Source organism: Notothenia rossii, assembly GCF_949606895.1.
Source record: "Notothenia rossii genome assembly, chromosome: 2".
Taxonomy (NCBI): Eukaryota; Metazoa; Chordata; class Actinopteri; order Perciformes; family Nototheniidae; genus Notothenia; species Notothenia rossii.
Genome location: NC_136904.1, coordinates 17,917,517 through 17,932,567, shown reverse-complemented (window position 1 = coordinate 17,932,567; position 15,051 = coordinate 17,917,517). Strand labels below are relative to the sequence as shown.

The window sequence follows — 15,051 nt, the reverse complement described above, 5'->3', positions numbered from 1 at the left end:
CTGCAGCCTGAGTTGCAGTATGACATGTGTCTCTTCTCTCTTAAAAAAAAAGAGAAAGAGGGGGGGAAAAAAAATCTCTTTTGCCTTTCAGGTTTACAGCAAAGTGTAAAGCACAAGGATAATGTAATATAAACTGTAACCTGTCATGAGAAAACCGAGAAAAAAACAAGTTTTTCCAAAGAGTAGAGAGAGAGAGAGAGAGATAGAGAGAGAGAGAGGGAGAGAGAGAGAGAGAGAGAGAGAGAGAGAGAGAGAGAGAGAGAGAGAGAGAGAGAGAGAGAGAGAGAGAGAGAGAATGCCACAGTCTGTCTATTTTGGTCTAATGTGAGACTGTCATTGGCTTGTGGGCCAGTAAGTCCAGCAGCTAATGCCAAGAGAGGATGACCATGGGCGCTAGAACAAAACAGAAGGATAACTGCCTATGATTTTCTGCTGTCTCACAACTGACTCAACATATTTGCAGATTGTGTTGCATATTTGCATTTCTATGCATCTATAAATAACATCTGCAGTTGAAATTGTTCCTGTGGTCCTCTTGCTTGTGCTGGTGCAAAACAGCATTTACTCCCCTCAACACCTCCTGTGTCGCCTGGCCGAATGACCACTGTACTATGAGTCCTACATCACCCATTCCCCTTTAACAAAACCCTTTCTATCTTTTCCAATAATAATTCTGGATGATTTTCAAATAGAAATCCTTTTCAGGAGGTTTAAATGTCCCATTAAACCGTCCTTTTTTAATTGGATTAAAAACACCTTACTTGAAGCAAGCAGCACATTCTTTCACAAGCATTTTTGTCACACTATGATATCATAAAAATGTCAAGCAATATAACTGTTTAAATAGTTCTTCCTGTTTACCTTTTAAGAGTCAAACACTTGACAATAAAGTGGACTTACTATAAATAAAGGCAACATCCACTAGAAGATGCCAATTACAGTGTTATATTTTGGATTCTGCTGGTGTGTATGTTATGTAGGCTTGCAGAAAGTGTATATTGTCACTGTTTGTATGTTTTTTTGTTGTGTGTTATGTGTCTGTGCATGTGCAGCTATGCCAGTTTGGGTTAAGCGCCGAGTGACCAAAGCCGCAGACTCACAGGATAGGTACCTAAGTGGAATCAGGCCTGTTAGATTTATGGCCATTTGTTCGGAGAGTGTTCATCCATTGGCTATTATGGAATGATTAGAGGAGAAGGTGAAGCTCCAAGTCCAGCAAAAATCAATACGGCTGTCGAGAACGATTCAGCCTTTCCCGCTCCGAGGAGTATTAGCACCAAACCTCTGTCTCCTCACACTTCTTTATTCGTCTCCTAGTGATTCACCCTAAGCCTCCAAGCCAGCTTCACTTGCCATGTTCTTCTCATAGCAGCACTGTGGTCCTGCTTCTATATGAATACTTGGAAGCCAAGAGGCACACAACAAAGCTATCATTCATGCCTTGGAAGAGCAGCTAGTTTAGTGCTGTGGGCTGCACTGGAACATTTATTGTTTCTTGCGGAGGAGTATCAAGGATTCCTGACACATGTTGCCATTTTGGTTGGACTCATCAAAGTTTAATTGGATAATAAAATATTCCTTAATATGACAGAAACATACTGCTTCTCTTGGTCATATTATAAAACCTCAAATAGTGAGACATTCTACCTATGAACATGCTCTTTACGCCCAGTTAGGTATATGTTCAGTAATGATAGTTAAATGGTAATACCCTGGAAGTTGAGTGGTAGACTTGATAAAGGAGATGTACTAACCTTGTAGAGTTTGAGGCTAGCCTCATGCCGGGTGTTGACAGTGTGCATCCTCAGCTTCTCCAGGCTGTTAGTGTAGTAGTCGCAGGCGTTACACTTCAGGTGCACTGGGTTCCCTATGGCCACACATTTCAGACGCCATTCGTTGCCTTTGCCCCCTTCTTTGATATGGGCCACAAGCTGGTACTTTTGCACATGCTTGTCTGTCTTGCAGTGCAGCTGGAAGTTGGCCTTGAGCTGAGTGGTATAGTGGCACAACTTGCACTGGTGAGAGTCGCCCAACACAGCACGCCATTCTTCCTCCGGTAGGCTGCGTTCAGCTCCCATATGCATGCCAAGCACATCCAGGTTGTCAGTGGTGAAGCGGTTGCATACAGCGCACTGAAAGAGCTTGAGGGAGGGGTCGCTGGTTTGTGATAGACTTTCTCCCAGGGTCATCAGTTCTTCGGACACCAACTGCCCACTGCCCAGCCGCACATCCATAGGGATCTCCCCACCTACTAAAATGTGGGGATACACAAAGGAAGACAACAAAAAAAAGAGGAAAAGAGACATTTAGAAATATTCAAAGCTAACACTCTGAACTGGAGTCCAGTTGTAAAGATCACTTTATTTCTCAGTACTTCACTTCAGGACATCATTGTTAAATGATTTGAATGATTAAGTGTTTTGAATTACATCTCAGTGTGGTTTTCCAAAGTTTAACTTTATCTGTGTGAGTCAGTATAGAATCACGTGGAGGATAAACTACACGAGCATTCAATTGTATATGGACCTTGCTTTGAGCTGAGAAAGAACAAAGCCGGGACATTTTCCATGAAGACCTCACACTGCCAGAGAAAGAACATACACATAGCCCTGCTTTGGCTATTGGACTTTCATGGCCTTCTGTAAATCAACTCCAGAGGCCATGAGCTCCACAGAAAAAGCAAGTTATTTTATCATTACTGAAGAACTAAGGAGTTCCAAAGCACACATTACTGTAAATCAAATCTGTTGCCACTTTTCACAGAAAAATTGTATTAAAAAAATCCACTTCGTTCCTTAGATTCTTCTGCTTTTTTCACTTCAGATTGCCTCTAAATCAATATGGACACCTAACAGATTAATTCTTCTTGGTACTGAGTCTAAACGATGAGGAGAGGGGGAGGGGGGGGGGGGAACACAGCAAGCACATATCATATGACACAAACCGTAGAACTGATGTCTATACAGTCTGGGTAGGCTGTCTGAAAAATGAATGCAAAAAATATGAGGTAAGAGCAGCCAGAGTTTTTACCTTGGCTTGCTGATCTTTAACTGCCCAGACTGAGCATACAGGCTTGACCCTGCCCAGCTTTACACTAAATTAATTCCAGCAGCTCCTTTTTATTTATTGCTGCAGTATGCAGCCTGCTCTTGGACTTTTCTCCATTACCTGAGTTTTTATAGCCAGGAGAGGGAGACCTTTGAGAAGCCCTCTGAAATTACTCACAGACCCAGCTCTGCATTCATGGCTTCTAACACTCTCTATCTTACAAACAAACATATCCAATAGCTATATCAGGACCATCTTTTCCTGAACCTTGCATCTCTAATTTCTACCTGGCTCTCATGCAGCATTACTATATTTAGATTCAATGATTTACCCCGTACTTGGCTTATACTCCTCCCTGAACCCTGGTTGATGACCATTCGATGAAGACCCTGGTATGGAGCTTTGTTTTCACATATTTTGTATTTTGAACACAAGTTTTTTCTAAAATATCATATATATGATGGATAATGCTATATGAATCTTAAAAGAAAATCCAAACACATTAGCATCTTGCTTATTTACTTTCTCACACTAATGTTTTAAAGTGCATAACTCTGACTTGTCCTTTGTGCTGTTTCACAGTGTATGTGATGTGAGACATTACATTCCAGCAAGAGTAGCTTAAAATCACATCCCCCTCCCTTATTTTTTACTCTCTTGCCCTCCATCTCATATCTTCATTTCACTACAGTAGCTGAGTCTTGGGAACGAGGATGAGGGTGAGATCATGTGAGGTTAACATTTGTTATCTATCTTTTCGGCAATACACTCAAAAGTCAAAAATCCACAGTGAGAGCATGAAAAATAACCTCTTGCTTTAGCTGCCTGGTCTGGGATCTCCTTGTTATGGCAGATTCTCCAAGAGATTTACAAAGCCTTATGTATCATACTGTAGAGTTAACATCAAACTGTTTGTGTATGATGGCTTTATGAGTTCCTTAAAGTGTGACAGAGGATAACACCGTTAGTTTATGGGCGCAGACTGTGTCATCATTGCCTCCCTTGTAACATGCTTATTACAACTCACCTCACAGGAAAATGAACCAGATGGCAGAAAAGCTCAAAAGAATGAGTCCCACCAATCAATACGTGTTTGCCTTTGAACTGACGACAGTTGGAGACAAGTTTGTACAAACTTTTGGGTTGTAACTGGCCTGCCAAACGCTCTGCTATGCTTGTCAATTACCCATGCTGAGCCCTCTAACCTCCCTTCTTTGACCAAGATACAATTTATAGCACCAATTACATATTTTGAAAAAATGTAGAACTCCAGTGGTAAAGTTCAGCCGCAGTTACCGAATAATGACATGAAAAAGCTGAGGGTAGCTGCCTGAGATATAGGGCATGGAGAAGAAAAAATAGAATTGCAACACTATAACTCACCTTTTGTGAGCAGGTATCACAAAATTAACTTCACAATTCTTTCAAAATTCCATTTAAACAGTATTACTTTGATGTCTTGTTAAAAACAAAAGTATCTCTTTATTTTATAGATAAATGTACAGCAAGTACATATAATTGACTGGTATTTGGCACTAGAATGTTTAACTATTGATGTAGGATAAAGGCATTGAGCATATAGGCCTACTGTCGTAATGAAAATGATCATGAACACCATCAGTAAGGAAATATGTAGAGGGTCTAGGGTAAGCCCCCAGCTATAAACTTGTCTCAAATGGATTATCTTTCTTTCACCACTCCTACTTTATATTTCAGAGACACTCTGCTTTTAAAATGAGAGAATAATGTTACATTTACTAGGGCATGTATACCTTAGGCTAGGGCATAAGAAAGAAACAAAAGAGAGGGGCAATATGCAATTTTCCATCTTTCTAATGTTGTATGTTAGCACAATGAAAAGTGATTTAAATACAATTAGTTGTGTTCTCCAAGATTTAGTTAAACTGAAACTAATTTATTCTAAAAGTAATAATTCCTGGGGACTTTGTGTTTACTATGGTCATTTCTGAGAGCAAGTAAGGCAAAGTGGCACTCACCAAGTGCAGGGGCCAGGGCAGCCATGTTGGGATCAAGGTGAAAGCTCCCCATCAGGAACTGGGCCTCAGCTCCAGCTGGGTCTATCTTGAGGCCTGGTGGAAGGCTCATGTTCTGGGCCAGGTAATATTGGTAGAGCTCAGCTTCAGATGGTGAAGGCATTGCTCCCAAGCCAAGTCGTCCATGCTGCATTTGAGTGACATTCTGCTGGAGTAGCATCATGTTGTGCATGTGCTTCTCGCTGGTCATGTGGATACGCAGGTTCCGTGCCACATTGGTCTCGTAGTCACATACCTCACACCGCCAAGTGGGTTTGCTCTTCGGCTTGGTCGGGGAGGGGGCCCCACACGGTCCAGCCATATGCGTGGAGGACTGTGTTGGATGGTGGTGTGGAGGGTGATGGCTACTGGACTGGGTCACTGAGGGGACTGTAACCACTCCTCCTGGGGTATGTCCAAATACCTGTTCCTGTCCAGTTCCAATGGTGCCTCCATTCGCTAGTGTCTGCATGTTGTTCAGGTGCTTGTCCGACTGCATGTGGATGCTTAGGTTGCCCTTTGTGGTGGTCGAGTAGTTACACACCTAGAAAATATAAGACCATATATATATATATATTTGAACTGCAATAAAGTAAACATATGCTACATTAACCATCGGTTCCCATTTGACATATATTTGAATGGCTCACCACCAACAAAAAAAAAAACTTTAATGGCAACCCATTTCTTACCTCACACCGGAAGGGCTTGTATCCACAGGTATAGCTTTCTCCACGAGCCAAACGAGGGTGGCTCTGACCACTTGTGCAGTACGAACAGGTTCCTCCAGAGTCTGGGTGTTTCTCTTTCATGTGTGCCTCCAATGTCTGCTGGTATTTGTAATGCCAGTTGCATTTCGGACACTTCAGTGTCTTGCATGAGTTGCGTGAATGCATCATGGTCATGTGTCCACCCAAGGAGCGTGAAGAACCCAGAACGGTGTCACATTTAGGGCATTCTACCCCACTGCCACTGCCACCAGGCCCATGGTTCTGGGAACACTCGCCCATCCCTGTTATGTCACAGGAGCCTCCTGGGAAGAGGTGCGCGAGGCCTTGAGATGATGGGTGGAGATGATGATGATGATGGAGCATGTGGTGATGGTGCAGAAGGGCTCCATTTTCTTCCTCTCCCTCTGCTGAGCAATCATTTGGTTCTGGAGCTGTGGCACTATCACGATTGGCACTTTCATCAGCAGCAGCATTGGAGGACAGAGGTGAGGAGGAAGTGCCAGCAGTTTCGTCCTCGTTCCTTCTGACAGCACCTGCCGCCATTGTCATGGGAACAGTGGGTCCCTGACAGTTAAAGCTCAGAGGGAGCTCAGAGGTCCTCCCTCCACCGTCTGCCATTGAACCCTCCTTCCTGACAGAGGAGGAAGTGGAAGCAGGTTCTTTGCTGTTTAGTGTGCAACTGACCGCAGAGGTGCAGGCAGAAGGCTGGAGAGCGCTACTAGGCATTAATAAAGGAGATTTGGAAATGCTTTGGTTTGAGACAGCTTGTTCCCCTGCTTCACCCTTGCCACTGCTACTGTTACCACCACAGGCCGCTGCAGTGCTTTCTGCCTCCAACTCATCTTCCTCCTCCCCTAATAACAGTTCTTCTTCTTCCGAGCACCCAATCTGGCTCGATAAGTGTGCCTTGTATTCATTTCCCTTGGTGTCCCCATCCTCTCCCTTGCATGCCAACTCTTTCCCAGCAGGCTCCTCTGTTCTCCCTCCCTGTTTGAGCAGGGCACTGGAGTCTTTGGCAGAGCCTGAGGACGAGGTAAGAGTTGATGCTTTGGGAATGCTCAGCCCTCCAAGAGAGAGGACTGAGCTTAGTGGGTTTTGTTGCTGCTGCTGTTGGTGGTTGAGACCAGAGTCAGAGTCTTTGTTGAGGAGGCTCTCGCTGCCTCTGCTGCTGCATCCAGGCTCCAAATGGACACCACTAAAAGTGCCATAGAAGCTCTGGCCAGAGTTATTGGGGAGCAGGTTAGGTGGCAGAGAAGTGCTCTTTGTTTTTGGTTCCAGGAAACTGATGAGGGGCTCTTTGTCCTTCCCAATGCCCTGGATGATGGCAGATGCTTGCTTGTCCCCTAGCAGCTGCCGTTCGTCCTCACACAGTGTCATGCGGTGATCATGGACGGCATGAGTGGCAAAGGAACGGGCATAGCCAAAGGACAGCTTGCAGAGAAAACACATGAGAATGGGCTTACCCTTGCCATATAGGGCTAGCCCATCAAATTTGGAGAAATCCACGTTGTTGGGAACATCTTTGGATACACAGGACTTCTTGGCAGACCCATCGCTGTTCAGGTAATCCTTGTTGCTTTTGTGCCGCACATCAAAGACACGGTAACTGTGCAGGACAGGGCTGAGGCCTGCCATGGTTGAGGTATTGGGGAAACCTTGGTCTGAATTGCCAAACCACTTCCTGAAGGACGAGGCTATGTGGAACGTGTTGATGATGTGAGGGTAGACCGAGGATGAAGTCCCAGCAGGATCCCCCGGTGTTCCCACACTGGTGAGAGAGTTTGTGGGAAGCAGGCTGCCCATGCCCCCACCACTTTGGATCAACTGACTGATGCTCTCTACGATATAGGCGGAGCCATCTGGCTGGTACACTATCTCACCAGCAAGGTTCTCCACATCACTACTTTCCTCTTCTTCTTCCTCCTCTCCTTCGTCACTCCCACTCTCAGGTGCTCCCTGTTGTCGTGTGGGCTGATGTCGCAAAAGAGTGGGCATGCCCCCTCCCCCAGGAGCCATTGGCACCCCAGGAAAGGGTTGAAGACTTGGGAAACAGCTGTCAATCTCCATTTCATCTAAGTCCTCAGATTCTTCCTCTTCTCCACAGCTTATTCCCTCTTGCTCTTCTTCTTCAAGACCCTCTCTTATGGGATGCAGCTGGCCTGTGGCAGAGCTATCACGGTGGGCCTCGGGTGATGTCTGTTTTGGCTGCTGCTGCTGGGACAGTGGTTCTCTCACTCCGTCATGAGATGCACTGGAGTTTTTGGGTTGAGAGAGGTACAAAGCAGAGAGGGACAAGGGGTCCAGGGAAGGGGCCTGGTTGGTGCAAGGGACCTGTGAGCTAGAGTGATCGTTCCAGGGCTGTGGTGGTTGCTGCTGCTGGGAGGAGCCGAGCCCATCGTCTGTCCCAGAAACCACAGGAGACTCACAGCTGTCCATGCTGATGCCTACATGAGGCGTTCATCGCATCCAGGCCTGTAGAGACACAAAAATTGTGAGATAAGGGGTTATTGTTGAAATTGAGATGTTAGATTTAAAAATAGACACAAAAACATAGGCAAAAACAACTCATGGTTGATCATGCTACAACTCATAATCTACAATGCCTTTGCAAACAAAGATGTCTATATTTTCTAAAATATAACTATGCCTATTGAGAAAAGATTGGTTAAAGAAAAACATTTAAGATGTTATGAATAGGAACTTTAAAAGAAGAAAATCAAATGTATAGTGCATAGGGTGAGAGACAAAAGTCTGATATATAATTGGAAAAATGACATCTTGCTCATTACGCTAGATTAGGTACTTAAACACAATACCTGAGACAAGCACTAATAAGCCGCCCATGATTCATCTTCCTGCCATATCAGGAAGGTACCATCTTTTATCTTCACCTTCCAAACAACACCCCTAATCGTATATTCTGCAAATCCTACATCCGTTTTTAATTAACTTGCAGTCAGAAAAAAGGAGAAACAGGCTAACTTAATGGATCAAATAGATTCTCTGTGAGATAATTAGACACTGAGAAGCCACCCATCAGCACATTGTACATTTACATAACTGGAAGAAAAAGGGAAAACTGCATCTACAAAAAGAGATTATTCACAGTATCACCATTATCACTCCATCTTCAAGTTATGTATATATATAAAGAAGGATATAATACATGTGCACTACTGATATGGATGTGTATGATCTATAACAAGAGCAGTAAAAGTCAGTTTTTCTATGAGCCAAAAATACATAAGCTGGGTTGGGACTTCACAGCAGCTGTGTTTAGATCTTGCATCCAATAACCTCTACGCTCAGCCTGGTTTCAAACACTCCAGCCACCCTTCGCCTCTAAAATAATAAATGGGAGCTGAGCTTACGGGAGCTGGCCATGCCCCGAGCATCTGAGAGGCCCAACACAGGCTGCAATTTAGAGCGCAGAAGAGATAAAATGATAGCGCAAGATACTGCTGAGCTAATAATTTTATTAAAGGGATGCAGCCAACATTGATTAAAGGGGGCAATCGGGCTGAAACCAATAACTCTGGGCTGCCCTTTAACCCAGCAGTGCTGAATATTACATGAGCAAAGTTTCCCGGCACCAAGCTCACTGCCATGTCCCACTTGATTAGCACATTCCCTGCTTGCGTTTGATTTATTTACTTATTTACTTAGTGATGCAAATTTCAGCTGTGATCAGAATGGAGTCTACCCCCACTACCCCAACATATTAACCACTGAGAGAGAGGATAGATTGATAATGTCTGTCTGCTGCTTCTTGAATGTCTGATGAAGCTTGTCTCCCACACAACATATAGTACCTGAGAGCTCTGTAGTCTATATGCACTCAAACTACACAAATAATGGACGTCTATTTCAAAGGTTTGCTATTGTCTTTGGACTACAGAAGAAAAAAAACGTATAAAGAAATAATTACTTTAATGATAAAGCAATGCATTTACATCCTGACTGCAAAGATGATGTATATGTTATTGTCATAAATACCCGGGGGCAGACATTTCTGTCAGTATGGTCCACCCAATTGTTTTGTTGACACAACACTGAGATGACCCTGATGACCCCTGCCTTGCTTTGCATATAAAATGAAAGATATTAGACTGGCTGGCTTATTAACAAGATTGCTTTATACAGCCAGACATGATTTAGAGATGGCTGTCACATTGAGTGAGGGGATACTAGCGTTACTGGTCTGTATTTATTATCTGCTCCATTAATAAGAGGCAATGTGCTCAACAGCCATTTCACACAAATGGACTGAGGGCAGCGAGAGGAATGCATGAAATAAAGATATGCCACATGTCAAACAGACAGTGATTCTTCAACTAAAAGCCTATGGATATACTGTAAAATGAAATGAAAACAAGAATAAAATATGACATGCCTAAAAAGGACTGCCTCATGGGAAAAATGTCTATGTGTCCTGTCTGAGCATGAAGTGTTTCACACCTTGTTCCTGTAATCTATTCCATCAGCTCCTCCTCCGGATTCCATTGCCTTTCTCAAGCAGGCCTGGGAACACTATGCAATAAGCACAACTGCTAGTTAAGATTGTTGATTCGCAATGACCTCTAAAGTTCTAAAGTCTTCTTTTTTGATTATTTTTACTTAAGTCTGAGAAAAAAGTCACAGTGTACAGTAGTGAGTGTAGCACCCATCCATTCGTATTACTCCTGTAAGATACCTGAAGCAATTAGCAGTAGACAAGACAACACGATGACTCTTGATCAGTGCTGGAGCTTTGAGCCAGCTTGGTGTGTCCACTGCTTACAGAAAACAGGATTGCCCTTTAAAATCAAGATGGTGTAATTCAATAACCTGCAGTGGTTACTGATGAGCAATGGGATTGTCTGGAGTCGGGGAGTCGCAGATGGGCCAACAGATATAACACTGTTTGTCTCTCGGAGGTCTGCCTGGCTCAGTGACACCTGTTTAAAGCAGGAAAAGCTTTAATCTCTGGGAGGCACTAAACAAGTCGGGGAGACAGACAAAGAGACGCGGTCGAAGGAGAGGGGAAGTGGAGGAGGCCTGTGTCTCTGTGTGCTGACAGTGTTAATAACCACAAATCAAAATGATGGAGCAGCCTGCTAAAGGTGACTACTGCAGAGTGGAATTATTTATGGATATGTACTGTGATATGGAGAAAAGTTGTCAAAACTTTGGAATACTGGCACTAATGCTAGTTGCGCAAAACAAGTCACCCTGCCATGGCCCATGTGTTGTATCATAATTCTGAATGTGGGCCTACTGGGTTGACAATAGGCAGGCTGTATGCAGCCAAAACAAGCCTTAACTGACAATAAGAGATAATCAGAGGGAAGAAAAGGCAAAATTCCTGAGCTGATCTGAGGGAGAGCACGCCAATGCACACACACTCTTGCTGCCACCTGCCTTCAAAGGCTTTATGCCAGGGTCCCCCTACTGCTCTCTCTTTCTCTCCCTTCTAACTAAACAATAACATTTCATATTTAATCTCCTCCCACCCTAACAAAGCATATAAGGTTAAACCTTGTGAAAAGGCCTGAGTCCTAATGAACACTGTCAAAGAGTGGGTCTGGATGTCATTTTGTGGAGATAGAAAATGAGATAAGTTATAAGTTCTCATTCATAACACTCCGTTCGATGTCTCACTATGGGATGCGCCTCATCGCGGAGCAAACAGAAGCATTAATCTCATTACGCCAATCCTGATTGGCTGGTGATCTTGACGTCAGCGTCAGGGAATCCACCCCCTATAAGTAGCTTGCGCTACGCCGCATGCGTCATTCAAACACCTCTTCTCGCTTCAGAGCACATCTCGAGAAAGATCAGTAGCTAGCTAGCTTAACGGTCCACAGACTGATTTACGAAGCTAACCTTCGGTCGACGGGCGCTCGCCGGCTACTTCTATATATACTTCTGCAAGAAGACTGTTAATACCAACACACCAGTTAGTATTGCAAATCGACCTCGCCGTTTTCTCCTCGGGAATAAAGGTAAGGTTTTGATTTTTTCAAGCTAGCAACACACGTGTTGCTAGCTTGTCTTCCCTCACTACCGACACCACGGTAGCGAGGACGTTTTTTCTTTTTCTCTCTCACACCAGAGGAGGGGAAGATAAAAAGGGTATTAACACACCAGTTAATATTCTTTGAGAATAAAATTCTACACCGTCGTTTTTTCTCCGGATTAACGACAGTTGGGGAAGTATTTTTTCTCAGCAACGTACCTGTTACGAGCGGGTCCTCTCCACGCCGTCACCACGGCGACCGAGATGGACGCTTCTCTCCCTCACACCAGAGGAGTCAGGGACTCGGAGGCTCGGCTCTGTGGCTGCGGGTTGAAGATATCAGGCACAGACTCACACCAGGTCTGCTCGTCCTGTCTCGGGCTGGAACACGCCCAGGAGGCTATCGACAACCCCGGCTCGTGCGGACATTGTGCCCGCTTCACCATCAAGAGCCTCCGCCGACGGCTAGCACGCCAAGCTAGCTTGTCGGGTCAGGACTCCCTCATGTCCTCTGATTTACCGGACGGAAATCAGGACACGGGGGCGTCCACCACAGAGATGGAGCCCCGCACTGTGTCGGTCTGGGGCTCATCAGTAGTGGCAGCTGCAGAACCGGAGTCCCGCGCCGTGTCAGGCTGGGACTCGGTGGCAGCGAGGGACGTGCGAGCGGAGCCCCGCGCTGTGTCAAGCTGGGGCTCCCAACTGGACCTCACCATGGTCTCGCCCGCGGATGATGTCCCGGAGTTGGACTACATGGAGGACGAAGAGGATGAAACCTCTGGATTCCTCCTGTCCGACTCTGATGAGCAAGACGATGATGTCTTCGTGTCATCAGCTCAGGCTGCAAAGCCGGGAGCGATGGCTGCTCTCCCGGGCGATAGCACACCAGCTTTGCCCTGTCTGAGTATAGACCTGCAGGCCGTGTGTCAGCGTGCCGCAGCCAGCCTAGACATCCCATGGCCCGAAATGGCCAAGGAGACCTACAGGTCCCGTTACGAGGGGAAAAATTTGCCCCAAGCAACGAGGACAAAGAGGCAACTCCTGCCGGTCTTCCCGGAGATGTTGGATGAGGTGTCGATCTCGTGGAGAGACCGGCCCTTCAGCAACAAGGCCCCAATCCAGGGTGCCTCCTCCCCTAGACTGCGACGGTATGGAGAGGCTCGGCCTGCTCCGCATACCGCCGATGGAACCGCTGGTGGCAGCTCACCTCCTCCCGAGGATGGCGACTACACCGAGCAGGAACCCCACGCTACCGGCAAAGGCGGACCGGTTCCAGTCAACCATGACTGAACGGTCCTACAGAGCCGCAGCATTGTCTGCCAGGGCTTTGAACATTTCCTCGCTGCTAACCGCTTACCAAGCGGAGCTCTGCGAGGATCTATCGAGTAATCCTGGACCGGCAGTACTGGACGAGATAGCCGCGATCACGGACATCTGTCTCCGCGTTCAACGCTGCGCCGTCCAGGCCACGGGAAAGGCAATGGGAATTATGGTGGTGCAGGAAAGAGCTAGATGGCTCAACCTCACCAACCTCCCAAAACCGGGAAAGAGAGGATGTGCTGGACATGCCCATCGTTCCCGAGGGGATTTTTGGATCTGCGCTCGCTTCTATGCAGAAGAGATGCGAGTCCAAGAAGAAGGAAGACGAGGCCCTCCACCTCTGTCTTCCTCGATGGGTCGAGCCGCTGCCTTCACAGCGGCAGTCCCTCGCCCAAGCTACCTCAGCTGCTCGGTTTAAAGTACCGAAACAGCAGAGGTCACGGCCCGCCCCGAGTCCCCAGCCCAGGCAGGAGACGAGGGCGAATTGGCCCAGAAAGTCTCCGGTTCCGGCTGCAGCCCAGGCGCAGCCAACCCGGAATTTCGGCCAGCAGGCGAGGAAGAAGAAGCTGGCGGCCTGACAGCCTCCTCTTCTTCCCTCGGTGACGGAGCTGGAAGGTTCCCCAGCTCCAGATGTGTTCCCGCTGCCTCGAGAGATGCCTCAAAGCCATCCTCAAGTGCACCAAAACACATGTCACAATATTGCTCTGTTTTCTCGGATAAAGCATTTTCCGCTGACGCATCCAGGCCTCAGGCTGAGGGCGCAGCTCAGAAAAATGAAAGAGAAAACAATAAAACCAATAAACAGCCCCACATTTGTTCCCCTTTTGAGAGCAGCTACGGCCTCTCTCAAAAGGCGGATGATGAACGGGTCTGTGAAGGCACCGCCGCCACGCGCATGCGCAGTAACGACTGGGGCTGTGAGGCTACCACCGTCACGTGCAGGCACAGTGCCGGCTGGGGTTGTGAAGGCACCTCCGTCACGCGCATGCGCAGTGTCGGTGGGGACTGTCAAATCGGGGTACCACCGTGTTCAGACACTAGAGGGCCCCATAACACAACAAATAGAGACTCAGAGGGCAAAAGACGTGACATCTCCGCTGGCTCTAAGGAGCGAACAGTGGAAGATGCTCACAACGTCTGCTTGGGTGTTCAAGACAGTTACACGGGGTTACAGACTCCAATTCGCTGTCACCCCCCCTTGCTTCTCGGGCGTTCTGTATTCACAGGCCCGAGGGGAGTCAGCCCACATTATAGAAAGAGAGATTCTCTCACTTCTAGAAAAGGAGGCTATATCTATAATACCCGCCGAGCAGAGTCAGAGCGGCTTTTATTCCAAGTATTTCCTCGTTCCCAAACGGGGAGGGAACGGAATTCGGCCAATACTAGATTTGAGGGCTCTGAACAATATCTAAGAAGATACAAATTCAGAATGCTCACTCACACATCTCTGCTGCGTCTCGTGCGACAAAACGACTGGTTTACATCAGTCAACCTGAAAGATGCGTATTTCCACATCCCAGTATATTACCCACACAGGAAATATCTGAGGTTCGCATTTCAGGGGATCTGTTACGAATACAGAGTACTTCCCTTCGGTCTGTCTCTCAGTCCAAGAGTGTTTGTACGATGTACGGAAGCCGCGATAGCCCGTTAAGACAACAGGGTATTCGCCTGGCAACCTACCTAGACGACTGGCTGCTTCTCGCACAGTCGGAACAGGAGACTATTACGCAGACAAATGTCCTCGTAAAGCACCTGCTCAACCTGGGTTTCATAATAAACACAGAAAAGAGCATGTTGTGCCCGGCACAGACTGTACTCTTCCTGGGTTTACACCTGAACTCGGTGCCCAGCCCGCCTGTCAGCGGAAAGAGTGAAAGCTTTCAGAGCTTGCCTCGCTCATTTCCAGCTGCGCAAACAT

The 15,051-nt window shown here is 46.5% G+C and overlaps 1 protein-coding gene across 3 annotated transcripts in view; it reads right to left on the bottom strand.

Moving 5' to 3' along the window:
- zfhx3b (zinc finger homeobox 3b) overlaps nucleotides 1-15,051 on the bottom strand; it is a 140,842-nt gene that overhangs the window by 80,241 nt on the left and 45,550 nt on the right. For all 3 annotated transcript variants that reach the window (XM_079663436.1, XM_079663437.1, XM_079663438.1), the window contains exons 2-4: nucleotides 5,774-8,284; nucleotides 5,046-5,625; nucleotides 1,755-2,251 (exon numbers count right to left, since the gene is read on the bottom strand). In XM_079663436.1, the coding sequence (XP_079519562.1) occupies nucleotides 1,755-2,251; nucleotides 5,046-5,625; nucleotides 5,774-8,248 (3,552 nt within the window). In that variant the 5' untranslated portion in view covers nucleotides 8,249-8,284. The remainder of the gene's footprint in view (nucleotides 1-1,754; nucleotides 2,252-5,045; nucleotides 5,626-5,773; nucleotides 8,285-15,051) is intronic.